The sequence below is a fragment of the Amblyomma americanum genome, chromosome 7 (genome assembly GCF_052857255.1).
Source record: "Amblyomma americanum isolate KBUSLIRL-KWMA chromosome 7, ASM5285725v1, whole genome shotgun sequence".
Lineage (NCBI taxonomy): Eukaryota > Metazoa > Arthropoda > Arachnida > Ixodida > Ixodidae > Amblyomma > Amblyomma americanum.
This window is the reverse complement of record NC_135503.1, coordinates 69051393-69071882: the sequence shown is the minus strand read 5'-3', so window position 1 is coordinate 69071882 and position 20490 is coordinate 69051393. Positions and strand designations below refer to the sequence as shown.

Genomic DNA, 20490 nt, shown 5'->3' with positions numbered 1-20490 from the left:
ATTTGTCTTGCCATTGTTCCGCTGCGATTTTCCAGGACGCGAAGAGCAAATAGCTGAGCATCTAATTTTCGAATCTGTACATCCGGATTTTGGGACTTTAACTAAACCAAAGTGAGCAAAGCAGCCCACTCACCATGCGACAATGATCCCTATATTCACAATGCGCAGTTCCTTCGACGTTAGAATGCGCAGTTGGTCTATGGCCCGCAGGTCACGGTGGCCGACGTCCTGCAATGCAAAAAGAACAAGACAAATAAGAGATGACATCATAGGTCTAAGCGCGAAAGCACTACTTTACTAGCAAAGCTGAAAAAACCCCGGTTACTGTGAAGCCTCAGCCTTTGACGGGGTGCCGCCGGCGGAGGCCTTGCGCAACTGCTGAGCAGCAGCTGCGCCTCAGCTGCTGAGGAGCAGTTACTCAGAAGCAGTAGACAGCCTTCTGAGCCGTCAATGGAGCTTTGCTGCGCCACTCACCGATCTCGACTGCTGATCTAGCTGAGCTTCGGAAAATGTGATGGTCTGCCGCTGAGCGGTTCCGCTATCTGGTCCCGCTATGCTGCCGCGCTTCTTAGCCCCACGCCGGGAGCCGCTGCGCCCTCTGCCGCCCACGCCCCTTGCGCTGCGGAACAGGCTGTTGGTGTGGTGGATCTCGGTGATGGCGTGGCGGGCGAGCTTCGCTTTCGAGGTGGCGTGAAGCCACCGTGGAGACTCAACCACCACCCTGCTCGACAGCCGCGGAAGGAGAGCACAGGACGAGAGAAATCGGTAGTGGTGAGAGCCAGCTCACAGAATAACTACTACTCTCCAATCTGGTTCAGTTTTGCACTCGGCAGCTTTGCGCACGTGTTGGCCATTGTCTGGCATTTAATTACCCTTGTGTGAGGAGGGAACGTTCTTTATTATTGTTCGCTTTTTTATTTTAATTTATTTTAATTCTAATGTAGGGTCTGTGGGTGCATTTCGCATTGTGACGGAAGGTGCAAATTGCGCACAAAATAAAGCGCTGCAAGAGAAATCTTAAAGGGGCTCTGGAATAGGCTCTCAATGAAGGTGCGGCATTCATATGATGTTAAAGGACGCCGCTTCATGAATTTCTTCCAGCAAGAAATTTTATTGAGTTTTGTATAAGCTGAGTTACCTCTAGTCAAGATTTGAATTGCAGCGTCTTCACGCCTTTCCCTCGCCACCTGTCACTCTTCGCATGCTCAAAGGTCGATGCTCCTCCACCGGTCTCACCGCCGACGCATGCGTGAATTCCCGGTGGGCGGAGCTTCCTGACCTGCCGAAGCAAAGCTGCTGACTGGCTGCAGCCGTGGTAGCTGCGTGACGCCTTAAAGAATTTAACCAATAGCCATCTCTGAACTGAATACCGCAGGTACGTGCATTGGAGGAGTCACCGGAAAGGACTCGCCAACTTTCGCGCGCGATTGCGAGTTCACTGCTGCGTGTAGATGAGTATCATTTGACTCAGGTGTTCATGAAGAGAGGATGTAGAGATTGTGCGAGTTTATGTACTCTCCTGAGAGTGCGTTTCAGAGTCGCTTCAAAACTTCTGCCTCTCTTAATAAGAGGCCGCAGTTTACGAAGATAATTTATTCGGCCGTCGTGGCCCGAAAACAGAGCATAAAAAAAACGCAGTTGTACTCATTCTGGTGAAACAGTCAATCCTTAGATGTTGCTATGCTTTGTTGAGGATTATTGGGAGACGAAGGAAACTTTTTAAACCCCGGTTCAAAAGCAGCATTTTTGGATTACAGGCGCGAAAACAGACAGACCACAAGGTAGATAAACGGGACGGAGCGCCACTCACAACTGATTTATTCGAAGGCACGACAAACATATATATACCAGCTGACACGCAAGGAATACTATCATGTTCCAATCTGATATGACAGCGAACACGTGAAAAAATCGTTCTCTGCCCTATACAACGATATGGACGTGTCGCTGACGCACATGCTTCTTTTCTTAGCAATAAAGAATGCTTCAATTAATTCCCTGGCTTTTGTGTCTACTTCTTGATAAAATTCGCACACCAGAAAAACATGGCTCACAAGAGCGTGACGGGCAAGACCTTATATGCTTAGGCAAATTTGGCCCTTCCTTATTTTGCTCCACATTTCTTTCATGTTCCCTAATTCGCTCATTAACTCAGCGTTCAGTTTGCCCTATATCAGTGCTTCAAAAGGGGCCCAAGTTTGGACTGGAACCACAAGTGCCGCCTCAAGAACTGATAGCCGTCAATCGTCGAATCGCCAGTAAGGCCAATCCAGAGGAGCATGAAAACTGTCTACTTGAGGGCGTGGACTGCCTGCTTAAATCCTGTAACCGGGTACCTGTTCGTCATAAGGGAACTTCACCCCGAGCTATTGTGTCTTTCTTTAAGAACAATAACCTAAAGCTTTTACAAGCAGGTAAAGAAGGTGGATTTGTAGTTTTATCGGAAATTAATTTCTCGGAAAGAGCAACCCGGGCAATTGATAAGAATTTTTCGCCTGTCAAAGTGAAAGCGACAAAAGTTAAGAACAGAGCTGTTGCAATGTGTGAGACACTCGGTTTAGTCCGGTTGAGCAAACAGATTGCCAAATGCAGGAATAATGCATTAAATGTGTTCTTTTCAGTAAAAACGCACAAGCAAGGTATGCCCTTTAGAACTATCGTTACTGAAAAGGGGCCATGGCAGAGGCTGCTTAGCCGGTTCTTGTTAGATAAGTTGGGTAAGCTTGATATAGAAGACCCCTTTCTTACCAAAAAGTCCGATCAAGTGTGTGAATTTTTTGAATCGCATCGTGATGTTGGACGCGCCTTTTCGGTAGATGTTGTGGATTTATTTTATTCTGTTCCTCACGCAGCCTTGTTTACTGCTGTCAGAGATTGCATTGAAAGTAAAGACCCTATTTCCTTTCAAAATACTGCGTGTGTATCCATCGATGACTTTTTAACCCTTTTACAGTTTTATTTACAGTCTACCTGCGTAACTTTTGACGAGCAGTGTTTTCTGCAAAAAGCTGGCATATGTATAGACTCCTGTGTTGCGCCGGTTTTGTGTAATATTTTTCTTTCCCAAATGGATCAAGTTTTGAACCAGGTTTTACCAGCTAGCAAAGTTTTTAAAGTGTTCAGATATGTGGACGACTTTTTAATCATTCTTACCAAGGACGGAAGTTTAAACTTCGAAGAAAGTGTGCGTGATGTGTTATCCTTATTTAGACAAAATGGAAATGGCTTAAGTTTTACTTGTGAAGTTCCTGAAGGTAATGTTTTACAGTTTTTAGATGTTAGTTTTGATTTTTGTGAGGAACAGGTTTGTTGGGCGTATGCTCCGCGCGCAAAAAAAGGGCTTCTGCCATATGATTCTGCTCACTCCAAGCTAATAAAAAGGGGGATTGCTACACTCTGCCTCGAATCCGCTATTAGAAAATCATGCTCTCATAAGATGCAACTAAGTTTCCAAAACCAATTGGCTAGGCTGTCTTCAGCCGGGTTCCCTGGTTCGCTCGTAACGGCGGTCGCAGAAAGCCTACTACAGAAAATAAAAAGAAGGGCTGTGAGAGCTGGCCAAGATATCCCTCGAGAAGAGGTGGTGCGACCTGTGGTGGTGCCCTATGTGCACAAGTTATCCCACAATTAGAAAAAGGTCGCGAGCAGGCATGGTGTGCCGCTTGTATTTTCAGCCCCAAAAAAGCTCGGAAGCCTTTGTTCTCGCATTGAAAGAGAACGAAATGATGAGAGAGGGTGTGGCACCAAACATGGGCGATCGTTCATGAAGTGCACCGAAGGTGTGGTCTATGAAATCCCCCTCTCGTGCGGCCGCTCCTATATAGGGCAAACTGGACGCTGCGTTAATGAGCGAATTAGGGAACATGAAAGAAATGTGGAGCAAAATAAGGAAGGGCCAAATTTGCCTTAGCATATAAGGTCTTGCCCGTCACGCTCTTGTGAGCCATGTTTTTCTGGTGTGCGAATTTTATCAAAAAGTAAAGACACAAAAGCCAGGGAATTAATTGAAGCATTCTTTATTGCTAAGAAAAGAAGCATGTGCGTCAGCGACACGTCCATATCGTTGTATAGGGCAGAGAACGATTTTTTCACGCGTTCGCTGTCATATCAGATTGGAACATGATAGTATTCCTTGCGTGTCAGCTGGTATATATATGTTTGTCATGCCTTCGAATAAATCAGTTGTGAGTGGCGCTCCGTCCCGTTTATCTACCTTGTGGTCTGTCTGTTTTCGCGCCTGTAATCCAAAGATGTACCAACTTGCCCAGCAAGACGTTCTTTCAAAAGCAGCATTCTTTGAATAACGGTATCTGGGGCTCCTTGGTTCAACCTTTACTGACCCCAATTCGCAGGAGTGCGTGAGCATGTCGGTGCTCTCAATTCAAGCATTTGGTTTGCTGATAAAATAATGCTAATCAAGTCTGGTATTTACGTTCGCAAAGCCAGATGTCTCAACTTGCCCTCACAGGCAAAATATAAAAGAAAATTGGAATTACTCCACAAAAGTGATGCATCAATATTGTAGAATACAGGCCTCGCTTCTAGCAAGATGACATTGCTCCGACAGTGCCGGAGCTGCCTAATGTTTGCGATACCTACTCAGCTGAAGAATTTGCTCAGCTGCGTAGATGACGCAACGTTCGGGTTACTACGTATTCCTCCTATTTCCTACCGAAAGTTCATGCAGACGTGCTCGGTCATTTCTACGCCATCCAGTGTGACCTCAATTAAGTCTTCCCATACGAAAACGGCATCTCATAAACCAGACTTGTTGCTCATGTCTCATAAGGCTTGGGTGTGCTTCTTCTGACACGTTTTGTTTTGTTTTGTTTTTCAACCCGATGAATGTGAGGACACAAGCTGGCCAGCATGCGCAGAGGCAGATAAAAGAAAAGCAGGGATGTTGCACATGTTGGCCAACCAGCTAGTGCGACAATACTTCTGAACCTGGGGGACAGCATGAGTTCAGAATTGTGCTTTTTTGCCAATAAGCCTGTGTGCTTCTTCGCATTCTACTCTTTTTTTTATTTCGCTGGAAACTCTCAGTGCTCGCTACGATTACAGAGTGGAGATAGCCGGCTGCGACAAGCCGCGATAAATATTAATCGACCGAACTCATTCCCTATTAACCTCCTACTGATCTGCCCGGTAGATGATCAGTTCACAACTTGGCCCAAAATGGCAACTTTTGCGACGGCTCCAAAGGTGTTAAGTGCACTTGCACTTCTAAGTCTACCAACGTGCAGTTGAGTCGCAATCGACTAAAATGGCCGCGTTTGCATATAATGTATAATACGTGGTGAAACATCCGACATCACTTCTGAAACGATGGCAGCGGACGGCTGTACAGTTATTACAGTTGTGACCGGACTTAACACTGCCGCTTTTCACAGTCGGTCACAAAACCAATCTGCACTGCCAAATTTGTAAAGTGAAATGCATCAGGAAATGCTGCTTAAATAAATCACCGGTATGATCTACTCCATCATGCTCAAAAGACGAACTAGAACGTCTGCAGTGCACACATGCCTAACATTCGAGCATCATTTCAGCTTTTCTCAAAAATCCGCTGCAAACTTGTCTCTGGTAAATTATATCCGACCACTGAGCAGTATCAGTGTTTCCAGAACGGACTGACGAAGGTTATTCTCGCCGGCGCACAAAGCACGTGTTCAACCTAAGCTCACACGTCACGCTATTAAAAGAAAAACGGGGGCGAGATACACCAACACGTAAATTACCAGCGCGCCGCGGCAGTAAGTCGTCGCAGCATTCCCAGATGTGCCCGTGTAGCGAGGGGTGTGGCGTACACTGTAAACAAAAAAGGAGCCAAAATGGAGTAAGCTGTCCCCCCTTATAAAAAAGCGGGTGCGCTAGAGGACAGCATACTCCCTTTTTACTCCCATACGGGCGTATTCGTGTTCAGAGTGTAGCTTACACGAAGCACGAGAGCAGCAGCGAGGTGGGCAGCATGACGCCCAGCTGCACGAAGCGCCAGGAAGGTCGGAACCGGCCGATGCCGAGCACGACGAGCATGCTGGCCGCGAAGCCGTACTCCACGAACATGCCGCAGAAGCCACGCATGCCCGTGTCCACCGTCTCGATCACTGGGGCGAGGGAAAGAGACGCTGGGGATCCACACAGCCCTGAATGGGATTGCCTTAACACTTTATATGCCCGCGCATTTAAAACGTTGAATAAAAGCTACAAACTTTCGATATTTGATCGCTAATGGCCCCTTTATTGCAGAGATGTCAAAAATTGGAAGGCTCATTTTAATATATATGATTAGAGCTTAATTGAGCTAATTTTGGTTATTTCTGAATGTCTAAGGACGACCAAAGTGCCCATAAATGCTAAGGCGCCTGCTGTAAATCAAGCTCCCTATTCAAAACTGTTCCATTACCGGGTGTATTCGGTATGACGACTAAATAAATGTAACTTTTTCTGCCGTTGCGGTTAGCTTTTGCCAGAATTTGTCTTTGAGTAGGCTTGCTGCACCTGTGGCAGCTGACAATCTGTTGTTGGTATGTGATATTCGTCTGATAAAACTGTCGCAAACCCCATTTCTAAAGCGTTAACAATTTATGTAGCTCTACCAGCAGAAATAGAGGTTCTTAGTCACACCGTTTATGAAAGGGCTAAACTGTACTTTACCTTCCGGTGTCCCGTCGCGCTACAGCGTTTTCTTCTTTTTCAACTACCGACAACTACTCAGTCTTCGGCCCCATTTCAGGCACATTTTCTCGTAATATAGCTGCATCTCGCTGTTTTCGTGACGGCCAGTACCTCAATATTTTTCTAAATGTTTAAACAAACGAACACGCAGCAGCCTCATACGGATCGTAGTCAGGCCTGCCACAAGTTGACTGGCTGCCTAATGAGCGACTTGAACTGCAGTATATCATTTGGCAATAGTTGGAAAATACACTCTAAATAGAAAGTAGTAAAAAAAGAGTAAGCTGTCCTCCAGCAAAATTTCTTTATATAAAAGAGATAACACTAGAGGACAGGTTATTCCCTCTTTAGTCCCATATAGGTGTATTCGTGTTTAGAGTCTAGGAGCGGTAACAAAAGAGGAGAGGAGTGGGGCTGACGTTCTTCTTCAAGCGCTGTGCCCTTATGACTGTACTCGTTCTGACGTTTCGCCATACTCAAGTACTAGGTTGTTGCCTCATTGCCCAAATGCAGCTGACGCGGCGCTGGTTATCTATACAGCCTTGCTGCGCCGCCACAAGTCGCCTTTGTTCTTTGTCATGGGCGGCGATGAATGCAACGTTGTTAATTAGGATCTAAAATTATCTACTTGCTTGCCCTCACTGGCACGTCTGCAATCAAACTGTGCCGACTTAAAGGCTTAGACGTACTTAGGATCCATTTCTCGATAGCAACGTTCACACTGATGCTGCGACAGCTTATGTGAGGGATCTATTAACCTGAAACATGCGCCAATGCGTCGAATGACAGAAGCGTAAGCGTTTATTCGCAGTCTTTTAAACGGAAGCTAAATGAGTCCAACAGAGAAATGTGCATCGTGTCAATAAGGTTCATTTTAGTGTAAAATTATAAGTGTTTTATGGCGTTGCTGGCGTGATTTCCAATATCCTCACCTCATAATTGCCCACTTTCCCAAATACTGAGCGGACGAGGACAGGGAAACTGAGCGGCTCTTTATAAGATACATATGAAGGAACCGAACAGTCACTCAAAACAGAGAAAGCATGGGGGAATATATGAGAAACTAATAGTGCTAGAATTTTTCACCTGGAAGACAGTTCATTAAGAAAGTCGAAGAAAAGATAACCGCAAGCCACCGATGGGATCCGAGCCCACGACCTCTGCATGTCGCGTACGGTGCTCTACCAACTGTGTTATACAGTGGCGGCTATCCAACCTTCTATTTTAGAATGAGTTTATGTTGCGTGTAGCATTAACTTCGGAATCTTCTCCAGCGACACCCTCAACCACAGCTGCAGACGCTATGGGGGATCTCTCACAGCTGGCGCCCTTGATCGCAACCACGGTGACCGAATTTAGATTGAGGCGTAATGTAAACAGGCACATGCGTTGAGATTTAGATGCGTGTTAGAGGACCCCAGTGTTGGTCTTTGACCGAGCCTCAAAAGCGACTTATTAGCTATTATTGCATTTTTATGAAAGGAAATTAGCATTGAATAACACGGAACACCTTGCACAATGATCGACTGAAGAAGGGTGGAAAGTTGGGCGAGTTGGTAACAGTTCATGGTGGGTGGAACAGCGCGAACAGATGAGAGACGAGAAGAGAAAGACACAGACAAGCGCTTGTCTGTGTCTTTCTCTTCTCGTCTCTCGTCTGTTCGCGCTGTTCCACCCACCATGAACAATGATCGACGGTGTGCTGTGTCTCATGTTTTAAATCTTTCAGTGCTGTCAAGAAAGCTGCAGGCGGCAGCAGCAGATCAAGGGTCGGATCACCAAAGATGCTGCAACGTGACATCGACCTTTGACTGGCCAACTGCGTATGCTGGGTAGCAGTGGTTGCCGAGGCAACGGTCGCACCAAAAGAGTCAAAGGCGAGGTACGAGTTCACCACAGCGTACCCAGCACGAAGGCCACGAAGAAGACGGCGGTGACGGAGCACGAGACGACGAAGCGCAGCGCCGTGAACCAGTAGAAGGAGCGCACGCTCTGTACGGCCAGGCCCGAGCCCTCCAGGATCACCGCGGCAACGAAGATCACGGGACGCCGGCCCACCCTGCGGCGAATGCGCATGCGCGTTGCTCGCCGCCGCTCTTTCCACACACCGACCGGATGTTAGAGACGATGCTTCGAACGGCTGGACCGTGCACGCTGTGCGTGGTTACCGCGACAATTTCCCCAGTGCAATACAAGGTACGTGGCCGCCACTTGGCGGGTACTCCAAAATTCACTATCATAAGCACGCTGCGTTCATTCTAGGACAAAGGCTACGAGGCTACACCACCGTTAACTTGGAAACGGTGATGACGGTTTCGTTCTCGGTGCAGATTTCACGAGTTTGAATCGGACCCGCCGCGGTGGCTCAGTGGCTAGGGCGCTCGACTACTGATCCGGAGTTCCCGGGTTTGAACCCGACCGCGGCGGCTGCGTTTTTATGCAGCCATAACGCTAAGGCACCCGTGTGCTGTGCGATGTCAGTGCACGTTGAAGATACCCAGGTGGTCGAAATTATTCCGGAGCCCTCCACTACGGCACCTCTTTCTTCCTTCTCTTAGTTCCTCCTTTATCCCTTCCCTTACGGCGCGGTTCAGGTGTCCAACGATATATGAGACAGATACTGCGCCATTTCCTTTTCCCCAACACCAATTATTATTATTATTAGTTTGAATCGAGCGGCGCGAAATTTTTTCGATGCAATTTTCTCAGCGATAAATAGGAGCTTTGCTGCCGGAGAAACAGTAACATTCCTAGAAAGAACCATAGAGTCAATTTCTAGTAAGAACGATAGTTTTATGGGGTTGCCCTCATTGTCCCTTTAAAGGAAACGGTCATGTGACCAGGTAGGTTGTTTGGGTGTCTCACTGGTGGGGTGTAGTCCAAAGATGCCTCTTTGTCCTTCGACTTAAGAGAAAAAAAAAGAAGGGAGTCAGAGTTTGATTTCTTTGATTTCAGTGCCGAATCAATTTGGCACTCGTTTTTCTTGTATACATTACTGTCATGATGCAGGCGCTCGATTCTACAAGCCGCAAAAGTGTCTGACGAGATCCGGAACCTATTGCGGCTCACATACGTTTTCTGAGCACAAGAATTTGAAGGAAAATTAATTCATTAGGAGAACTGCAGCGCTAACATTGCTTCTGAACATTTGGTGCTTGTAGTTAGGGGCGCATTAAGTAATGGATGTGCCTTTAAGAGGAATAGCTGATTTCCCTCTGTAAACCATGCTTTGTGCACAGACGTGTTCCTATGTCTTCTGGTCTTTCGTAAAAGCTTTCAAGACATCGTTGTATATTTTTAGGGTGAAAATTTAGAATAACAAACTTCCTTCCTGTCCCCTATCCTCAAATTATTCAACCGCATGTTTACATTGTCGAAAGAGGGAATAGAGCACAGTGTCGTTCAGCCTACCTAGAACACGATGCAATTATCTCGTAAGAGCAAACTATAACATGGAGACGTTGCAATAAATTTCCGTCTCAAAAGCTTCCGAATGTTCAATCAGGGCCCACAAAACTTTACCCTACTAGCTTCTACAAAGGGAGTTGACTTGGCGTTTTAGTTCTATGCGTCCTTTGAAGGGTAAATTCTCACCTGTCGGAAAAGAGGCCAGCTATCATGAGGCCGACAAATGAGCCGGACATGTAGGCCGCCAAAGAATAGGTCGTCATCCACCGGTTTTCACACACCAGGCTCCACTGAGATGAGAAACAACGAGAGAATTGTGATAATTTCAGCAGCGCACTCCGACCCGCGGCGCACAATGTCCAGGCTACTGAAAAACGTTGCTATTGGTATGTGGGATGTTTAACGTCTCCAATGATTCACATAGGTTACGACAGATGCTGTAGTGGAACAGCCGGGATTAATTTAGCCTATCTGGAATTCTTTAACGTGCGCCGACAAAGAACAACCTGAGGGCGGTTCCACATTTCGCCCGCCGCGGCAGGGATTAGATCCCGCCACCTTGAGCTCAATGGCCGAATGTCATAGCTAGTATGCCACCGTGGCGGATAAAACCGAGTGATGTGGTGCTATCATTTTTAATTTTTTTGGGAATCTTTACGCGTGTTCATCCCACTCGAAGCAGCCGTCATCTTCCCATACGCACACTTGCTACGCTTTTATCGACGCTAAACGACGATAAAAAATGCGCAGTCGTCCTTGTTTCGTTCCTAGAAAAACGGGGGGCGGCCGAGCACGCCACCTTGCAACAGTGGAATGTGCCTAAAAACAGAGCACGTGACTCATCACACAAGAAAACTCTCGAGACAAAAAGGCGCTCCGTAGCAAATTTTTTTTTAAAGTCAAGCACCTGTGTATATCAAAGAAGGACGCTTGAAACATAAGTCAGATAAAACAAATACGCGCAGTCTTTGCCAAAAGTAACCAGACTGCATGGTTTGCTTCTCCCTCATATAGTGGAGCCCCTACGGCATCCCTAAAAACCAAAAGGTATTGGAAGGTGACGGCGCGGTTCAGGTGTCCAACGATATATGAGACGGATATTGATTGCACCATTTCCTTTCCCTAAAAACCAATTATCATTATTATTATTGGAAGGTGAGGAGAAGGGTTCTCCTTACCTCACAGTCATCTCTAGCTTGATCGGGGAGGTAAGTGCTCCGCTGTACAACTCAGATGCAAATCAGGCAGCCTGGTCTTTTCTGGCAAAGACGGTCCATTCGTTATTTGAGCAAATTTGGAAGTTTGCATGACAGGACTGCAGTATTACATGCAAACGATTGTAGATGGCCGCTGCATTCGGCTTGTGAAATATTCTTATTTTTCATGCTATCGAAATTCATATACAAGCGCTGTTGGCTTGTCAAATAGAACAGTTTGGTAGTAAGCACATGTTTGTTTTCAGTTTCCTCTGCTATGTCAGGTTCCTTGGGGGCTTTTCGAAATATTCGTTACAAACTACCAACTAGCTAAAATGTATACACTGACCCTCGAGGTCGCAGCAAGCCAGGCAATTCTATGTTGCTGTAGGGAGTGAAAAATACGGAGACTACTAATTCTATTATGTGTGTGCAGTGCAACAGCAATCGAAGCTATCGATGCTTTTGCCGGAAGTGAGTGCTGGGGCTCGCCGGACGCGCGTTGCTCTTCCCGAGCTGTTCTGTTACACCAGCTGCCTCTCTCCGTGGTCAAGTGGGGAGACGAACCAGGCCTGCAGACGTCACTGATGATGTCACGACCTGCCAGCGAATCAATTTTTTTCTGAACGACTCTGGAAGGTCACCACCGGCTTTCCGCTTCAGTGATGCTTCATGCTATCGCCTAAAGCTCTGCTCGCGATGGAGCAGAGCACCTCGCAGTTTCATACTAAAGAGTGCAATAGAGACCGCTTGCTAGTCCCAGGGTGCATTAGTGGCAGAAATGTTGTACGTTCTTCCACGCACATGTCAAAAGCGAAGGCATTGCCCGCCGCGCTGCCTTAGCGCCATAAGTGCAGAGCGGGATCCGAGAGCCACATGCAGATCGGGAGAGCTAAGCGACTGCCATGGTAAGCGGAGACAAGATAAGCCGCTGATACAGCTCTGAATGCCAGTGAAGTGCCCTCACAGAAAAGAAATTACTGCCGAAAATGATGAACTGGTATGGTACTGCCAGTTGGGAATACAGCAGGTTCGAACACTGCTGCTGGTTCTTGTTAGCAGAAGACCTCGGCTACTCCTGGAATAAGGTACTGAAGAACTCTGGCTTTACTCTTGGCGCATGGGGTTGCTCCCATGACTGTTGCTCAGTTTAGTTTCTGTGTATACTCTTCCATTCCAGGATGCTGGCCTGTGTGTCGCTCATCGGATGCTATTCGCCTTGCATTCTACACAGTGTAAAATAAGTGTGAATTTGTGACGACATCTCTGTGCAAAAGCAGTGAACACGCTACGGTAAACGTTGCTTTCGGCATAGTTTTATTCGTGAGCCCCGGACGGATGTGAACCGCAAAAAGTACGCCACTGCGCTATCTGGTGCATCTTTCTACAAAGATGGAACAGCGCACAGCTTTTCTCGTCTCCTCTGTCGTGCACTGACTTAGCTTCTCCTCCCTAAACACTTGTAGAGGGCACCGATAGAAGGGGACGCTAAAATTAAAGGTATATTTCTTGTGACACATTTCGTGACACCATTCACAGTAACTCCAAATGCCTTCGAGGCTCCACCGGCGTCCGCCCCGCCTCCTTTCCACTCGCCTCCTCTAGTATGGTTCCCGCACTGGTGGTCTGGTTGAAATCCCAGGCACTGCAAGGGACCACGTTGCGGGCTGAAGTGGGAACCACAGTGGCCGCGCCAGCCCCGAAACTGGCATTGGCGGCTCGGCCGTCGTGCCCGTCCCTGGTGGATTCGTAGACGGTGCAGCGGTCGTACGTGCCGTTGGCGTCGCGCGGGATGTTGGCGCTCTTCCACTGCTCGTCGCTGAGCACGACGGAGGCGGGTCGCTGGCACCAGTAGTCGGCGTCGTTGGGCGCGATCACCACAAAGAGCAAGTTGTGGGCGCCCATGGCGAGCATGGCGAGGCAGTCGTAGGCGAACATGAGGCTCTGGAAGAGACCCCACGGTCCGATCAGCTGCGACAGCTGCTGGTCCAGCGACGAGCTGGACTCGCCCGCGGCCGTCGGCATGGGTGCGCTCGTGTGCTGGTGGGCCCGAGCGAACTGAGGGATGGCAGCTGACGTCACGCTCTGCAAGTGGGTGCATAGTCAGAGCACAGGCAAAGACCGTTCTATACATCGTTCTAGAAGACAGCCGCGCACATTTTCAGCAGGTTTGTATGTGGTTACTATACCCGTTTCTGAACGTAAGAGACTCCCCGTCATTTTCAATTACAGTAGTGGTCAACTTCAGGAATACATTGATGTGGTTAAGTGCATAATTCAGTTATTAAACAACATTTTAAAAACACTGAACGTCAAAAACACCTTCTTAATCCGTGGAGAAAGTGCATTTCGATAAGTGACGGCTTCGCGTTTGCCCCCGGATCAGTTTCCTTCATGAGACAACAGAATGTAGTTAGACGTGTTAAATGTATAGGAACAATTGCCGCTCTCGCACCACTGCTGTAGCTTAGGGTCATGAGAACAGATGGTAGATTATTGCATAGGAAGGCACTCCCAGCACCTTACAAGTATTGCGGGACCATGAGATAAGTGGTTTTCTTCAGTTTCAGGACCAGCAAGTATACGAGCTCTGCTTTTTCGAGGCGCTTTTTCGCAACCCAGCCATTCCCGGTGGAATGTGACGTTGAGATAAGAAGCAGCAGCCTACTGCTGTTGCTTTTGATGCGCACTGTTCGAAAAGAAATTTCGCATTTCGCAAACAGCATTGATTAGAGATCCCAACGAGGCAAGTTGTGGAAACCTTATGATAGTTGATAACTGATAGTGATTGTTTTGGGGAATTTTTTTCGAACCATTTCATTTCAAGAGGGGAGGGGGGGGGCGGAATCATGGAGTGTAGTGCTCGAGTACGTTGCACTGCACGTAATCATCGCCCCCTTCTTTGCCAACAGTGGCTGCGACCCGCTTCTAATGTTTTGTTTGTCTTTTCTACCATTACTCTTGTATTTGCACGCGGTAGCGATACTGGCACAGTTGGTGCCTGTAGGCCAGCCTAAGTGCTTAATAGTTTGCTGCCTGACCTCTAGGAACCGGTGAAGTTTTTGCATTCGGGCGTCCGACACGAAAGCCAGAAAGCATGTCATATACAAGGGCTGTAATTAAATACAGCGTGGAAACATCACGTCCTTTCGGTGTGTTTCGAAACGGTGGAAGTGGTGTATAGAGGCATCTCGTGGATGTTTCGATGTTAAAATGAAGCTGAAGGTTATTATACAAATAACGTTAGAAGCGTTTTGTAACTAACCGTTGAAGGAAGCACAACACCCGTTTTAAATTATATTTAGGAAAAGCATTTTATATCGTCGTGTGTGCTAGGAGATGCGGTCACTGGGTTAGAGGACGCGACTGTACACAGTTGCCGTGCGGCTAGATTCGCGTTTTCGAATCTTAGCGTCTTGTTCTAAACAGAGTGTCAACTGTAACAACGGACAGGACTAACATTCTAGTCATAGTATCCAAAACAGATTAAATCCAAAAAAACTACTGAGCGCTAAGTTTTTTGTTGTTAGATATAACAGGCATCGAAACACAGGCGATCAACCGCATCAGACAGAGCCGGCATGGTTTAATCACTAAAATCGCTGGTTGCACAATTACAGGCTATTTTGCAGGGCAGAGAAATATCCACCGAGAAAGCGAAGCCGCACTACATATAGCGTTTAGTGAAACCAGCTGAACATTAATTTCTATCTCCTTAAAGTCACATGGGAAGATTCGACACCTGTTCGGTTTGGTCCCTTCAGGTGAAACATTGTAATTCGAAATTCTATGACCGAAATGTCATTTTCGTGTTGCTAATATATCTCGCGCACTTCTCTGATATCCGCAGTCACGAAAAAACAGTCACCTCTGTCAACCGAGCAACACAAAGTTTCACAGCCTATTCTCTAACGTGCCTGGGTTTCCTACAAGGTCTTTTCCCCGTCGCCTTCGCCAGGGACACACGTGTCGCCTCTTCGACACGCATAGGTGTCCTGCGCAGAATGCAAGGCCCTGACGTCAACTCACCTCACCAAGTCAGCTGGGCTTCTCCCGAAAGGTGATATCGACGAGGGTAGCCAGTGTAGGACCAGCACAGCTGGAACCGAAGCGCGTGAGTTGAACACGGCACGAGAGCTTCTTCTTCTTCTTCTTCTTCTCCTCAAGTAATATGGCACATACCCACGTGGGGGGGATTGGCCAAGGTATAGGGTAGAATGCCAATGAAGCATTTGCGCGGGGAAGGAAACGTCAGAAGACTGAATCAAGATAAAAAAATTGGGAAAAATAAAATGAATTCAAGCGGTATGAGTCATCCGGAATAGAATCAATCTAGCCTTTTTTGGACATGCGAAAGAATTTTGTGTATAGCTAACAAGATAATCGATTAGTTGCAATTATGTAATCGTGAAGGTAGCCGCATACACTGCTTAACGGGAATCCCTTGGCACTCGCACCGAACGATAGAAGAACTGTAAGAGACAGAGGCAGTCCTAGTCTCGAAAGAGGAACCTCCAGATATTGCTTTCTCTGAACCGCGAACCGCCGGCAAGAGAGGAGAAAATGATCGATTGATTCAACTTGCCCACATGATACACAAAGGTTTGTCGCAGCGAACCCGCACCTGCATAAGTACAAGTTTAAGTGAGGGATTCTACATCGTAGGAGCGTCATGGACACTTCACAAAGCCTTGACTTACACCACCGGATATTCCATGGGTACTTTAGGTGTTGAAAGTCCACGGTATTCAGCAACGGATCACTCAAAGTGGCTGAAATATGTTGGAACCGCTGGAAACGTGAAGCTGCTAACAGAATGAGGTGAGGGACGGGATATATTACAGGTGCGCTGAGAGCTGACCTTGCCAATAAATCAGCCACCTCGTTAAAATAGACGCCTGAATGCCCTGGTACCCAGACCAAACGGATCTCGCGCACTGTGCTCGGAACAAAAAACCTAAGTGAACGAGTCAAGAAAGATTTTTCCGAATTTTGGAGAGAGACAATAACTGAAAGGCAGTCTGTGAGAATAAGAACCCGTGCGACATGTCTGGGAATTTTGAGAAGAGCCAAACCAATGGCCAAAAACTCTGCGAAGAATATAGGAGTATAATCAGGGATACGAACGGAGTAGCTCCAATCTAGATCCTGCGAATATATGCCAATCGCCGCCTTCTCACAGCTGCCGGAGGCATCAGTGGAGAGAACAGTATGATGTGGAAAATTCTGTAGGTGTTCAGAAAGAAGACCATTTAGGGTATGTGCGGGCATATGCTTCGCATGGGACGGGAAAATAAAGTCGTAATAGAAGACGGGATCAGCCTGCGTGTCAGCAACTCGTTGCAAGGAGATCAGATCAACCTGAAGCGGAGCTAACAGATTCTGCGTGAACCTAACTTGCGGAAGCTGATAACGTGGCCAGTGATTAGTCAAAAAAAGGTGTGGTTGGGATACAAAAATTGGAATACTAACGCCTGGGGCCGGGTCAAAAGACTTGAGGAAAGTACGCACTGTTAGAAGTTGGAAGCGGGAATAGAGGTTGGGGATACGCGCTTCCAGATAAAGGACAGCGTTGGAAGCTGATTTTGGGAGCCCGAGGCATAGCCGTAGGGCACGTCTTTCCAGTAAGGCTAATGGCTGCAGCTTGTAGTTCGCGCTACCAGAGAACAAGGGGCAACCAAATTCCAGAATCGGTCTCATATAAGCCTTATAGAGCAACAGTAGCGTGTCACGACGCATGCCAAACTTTTTATTGCCAACTCGGGTCAAACGGCCCAGTGCACGTTCCCCTTTAATAACATTATTCTTAATATGGTGTCGCCAGTCCAAATTTTGGTCATAAGTAACACCTAGGTATTTAACCGACTCCACCTGCGGAATTGGAGTGGAGCGGTAGGCTAGCGAGATGTACATAGGAGCGTCGGGTGGAAATACCAGCACGCCGCATTTGCTGACATTAAGTGATAAATTGATTTGGTCCAACCAGACTTCAAGAGCATTCATATATGCCTGCAAATACCCGTAGAGCACATGAATATCATTTGCTGATGCGAAAAAAGCTATATCATCTGCGTATACATAAACTGTAACGTTAGGATGAATGGGGATGTCCCGAACTAATATGTTGAAAAGCAGCGGAGAAAGAACAGAGCCTTGCGGCACACCTCTTGATTGACCATAGGTATTAGAACAAAAAGATCCGTCTGTACAGAAGAAAAATCTATCTTTTAGAAATTCACAAATCCAGGCGTAGAGGTAATGCGGTGGTTGTAGTTGAGCAAGCTTGTTAATGAGGACTGTGTGCTCCACGCTGTCATAGGCCTTCGCAACGTCAAGCGTCACCAAGGCCGAAACTTCTCTCTGGCGCATTGAGAGTCGTATTCGGCTCTCGAGATCCACATGCGCGGACCATATGGAACAACCGCGACGAAAGCCAATCTGTGCGGGGCTGAGGCCGTTAATATGATGAACATGCTTTGTGAGGCGACTGTGTACTACTCTTTCTATTAGCTTTACTAAATTTGAGGTTAAAGCAATCGGCCGAATATTGTCTAATTGAAATCCATTGTCTGCATTTTTTAAAAGTAAAATTATTTTCGCAATTTTCCAACTGTGAGGAATCCAAGAGGTTTCCAATGACGCATTTACAATATCTAGAAGGTGAGTTGGAAAGTCGTGCGCTAAAATCTTTAACATGCCCACAGTAATCCCGTCAGATCCCGGAGCAGCAGAGTGCATCGAGGAAACAATTTGCAGGACCTCCGACACGTCGACCTCAGGATAGTCCGAGCTGGGGGTGAGAGTGTGCAAAGGTTCTGCTTTCTGTACCTGGAAACGTAAGGCCAGCCCCTGCGCGATGCGTTCAAGGTTTTGCTTAGCCTCCTGCGGAGACATTACCATTGACCTTATGCGATTGGAGGCCGGAGAGCTGTTATTCTGCGCCATGAATCTATAGAGAGCCTTCTTATTCTGGGGTTTTGAGAGATACGTGTTTAAATTTTGATTATAATCCTCCTTTGCCTTTTTAACAGTTCTTTTGAAACATGCAGAGAAGAACTTATAATTTATTCAATTAGCTGGGCTCTGATTATAGGAAAGGCTTTTCCAGGCTGCTTTTCTACGACGATAAGCTTTCTCACACTCCTCCGTCCACCAAGGAGACGGCTGTCTGGCAGGAGCAGTAGTGCACACCGAGAATACAGAACTCTCAGCAGCATCTTGCAGAAAGGTAATTGTTCGCTGAGCTCTTTGTGCTCGACCTGAGCTAACTATGGAGGGTAGTGAGGCAGATATCAATTTTTTGTACATAATGTGGTTTAGAAATTTCATGGTTGCACCACCTTTTCTGATAGGCGAGGATATAATAGAAAAGGTTATTGGAAAGTGGTCACTAGATGTACCTGATTCTTCAGTTGACCATGCAGATACGCCAACCCCACGAGATGCTAATGTTAAATCTATGATGGAACGGGATCCTCCACGCATAAAGGTTACTGCTCCGGAATTACAGCAGCGCACTGCATTCATTGACATCCAGGACCACAGAAGCTGGCCGCAGGAGTCAGAGCGACTATCCCAGGCACTGTGGTGCGAATTAAAATCTCCTGCGATGACTGTGCTGTTTGCGCCGCTCAGTAAGGTGTCCAAACAGTCTGTCCTGTGAACACCGATTGGGAAGTAGACGTTAGCAATAGTGACTTTGGCGTACTGTGGAAGGGAGATTTCAACCGCCAACAACTCACAGTCAGGGCGCATAACTGTCTGCGAGATTGATGCCCGGTGACATATTTTCGTAGAGATCATAGTTATTAACCCACCACCCCTGCCATTAACGCGATCTACCCTGAAAACACGAAATTTTTTAAATGTGAATGATTTAAGTGGAGAGAGCCACGTTTCTTGTAAAATCACAATATCTGGATTATGTTTATGAAGAAGTAATTCAAGATCCGGTAAAGAAGAAAGTACGGAGCGACAATTCCACTGCATAACTTTTAGACCCGCCATGATTATCGACTGGTTAAAGAGGCATCAACAGCCTCCTTCAGCACATCAGTCTGGGGAATTAATTTGGGGGGTCCTTTCTTTGCTTTGACTTGCGGAACAGCTGACTTCGAGGGTGAGGAAGAAGCTCGACGCTTCTGGGAAGTGGTGAGCATTTCAACATCCATGCTACAAGGATCTACGTGAGCGACACTGTCAGGAGCGCTGTTGGCAGGCGGTACTTGGGGCACGGTAGGAGGCGACATGGAATGACTCTTACTAGCAGCACTCGGGAGTGATGCCGGCGTAGCCGCCGAAACATGTGATTCAGTAGGCAGAGATTGGCCAGCAACAAGTTGAGATAGAGCCTCGGTGAAACTGCCCAGCATTCGCTCGACCACCACAGAAAGAGCCTGTTCTACTGAGGACACTATTGAAGTAGTCAAACTTGACGGTATATCAGCAACAGAGCTTCGCGCACGGCTGGCATATGTATTATCCCTCCGGTCCAGAAGTGCATAAGCATCTGCTCTCGAACATCGTTTCGCTTGAATGATATTGAGCAGGCTTTGTTCGTCGGCTCGTTTCGAGCAGTTGACATCATCAGCTGAGTGGTTGCCCTTGCATAGGCAACACTGGGGCTGATCAGAGGCGCAGCTGTCATCTGAATGCCCTTCTCCACAAACCCGGCAGCGGGTCGCCGACTTACACGCTTTACCACTGTGACCGAAACGCCAACAGTTGTTGCACTGAAGAGGACGGGGCTGCAGAGGGTCCACACGATACACTATCGGCCAAACCTTGAGTTCAGAAGGACAGGAGGAACCAGCAAACGTAGTGATAACTGACTCTGTCGCAACACGCACACCATTGAATTCTCTACTGCACCGGTAGACAGAAAGAACCCCCACACCTGCATCCTGAAACTCCTTCAGTATATCCTGCGGGGAAGATGCTGGGTCCACGCCACGAACAATACCTTTGGAACATGCGAGCTGTTCCGGGATGAAGGCTTTAACCGCTAAGGACTGAAATATTTTGCACTGGAGCAGGTCTGTGACACAATCAATGTCAGCGGACCTGCAAACAATGCCTCTCCGGCCGAACGGTCGCACCTCAGAGATCTGGAGGTAGTGGGTAGTGAGAGATCTTAGCTCCTGCTGAAGGACCTTGGGGCTTTTCATCTTGATCGTTCCCTCACCGATCGGCACGAGAGCCACAGGGA

The 20490-nt window shown here is 47.3% G+C and overlaps 2 protein-coding genes across 2 annotated transcripts in view; both read right to left on the bottom strand.

Moving 5' to 3' along the window:
* LOC144097779 (solute carrier family 22 member 3-like) overlaps window positions 1–8754 on the bottom strand; it is a 29396-nt gene extending 20642 nt beyond the window's left edge. The window contains exons 1-4 of the mRNA XM_077630412.1: window positions 8583–8754; window positions 5939–6107; window positions 475–721; window positions 134–228 (exon numbers count right to left, since the gene is read on the bottom strand). Of these exons, the coding sequence (XP_077486538.1) occupies window positions 134–228; window positions 475–721; window positions 5939–6107; window positions 8583–8754 (683 nt within the window). The remainder of the gene's footprint in view (window positions 1–133; window positions 229–474; window positions 722–5938; window positions 6108–8582) is intronic.
* Window positions 8755–12760: 4006 nt separating this feature from the next.
* LOC144097201 (uncharacterized) lies at window positions 12761–15419 on the bottom strand. The gene is made up of 2 exons (XM_077629952.1): window positions 15312–15419; window positions 12761–13367 (listed from the first exon to the last, which is right to left on the bottom strand). Exon 2 carries the CDS (start codon window positions 13305–13307, stop codon window positions 12816–12818), a length of 492 nt encoding a protein of 163 aa, XP_077486078.1. The 5' UTR covers window positions 13308–13367; window positions 15312–15419; the 3' UTR covers window positions 12761–12815.
* Between the last annotated feature and the right edge of the window lie 5071 nt (window positions 15420–20490).

Coding starts and splice junctions, on each gene's coding strand:
- LOC144097201 (XM_077629952.1), bottom strand. CDS start 13,307: ATGCCGACGGCCGCGGGCGAGTCCAGCTCGTCGCTGGACCAGCAGCTG.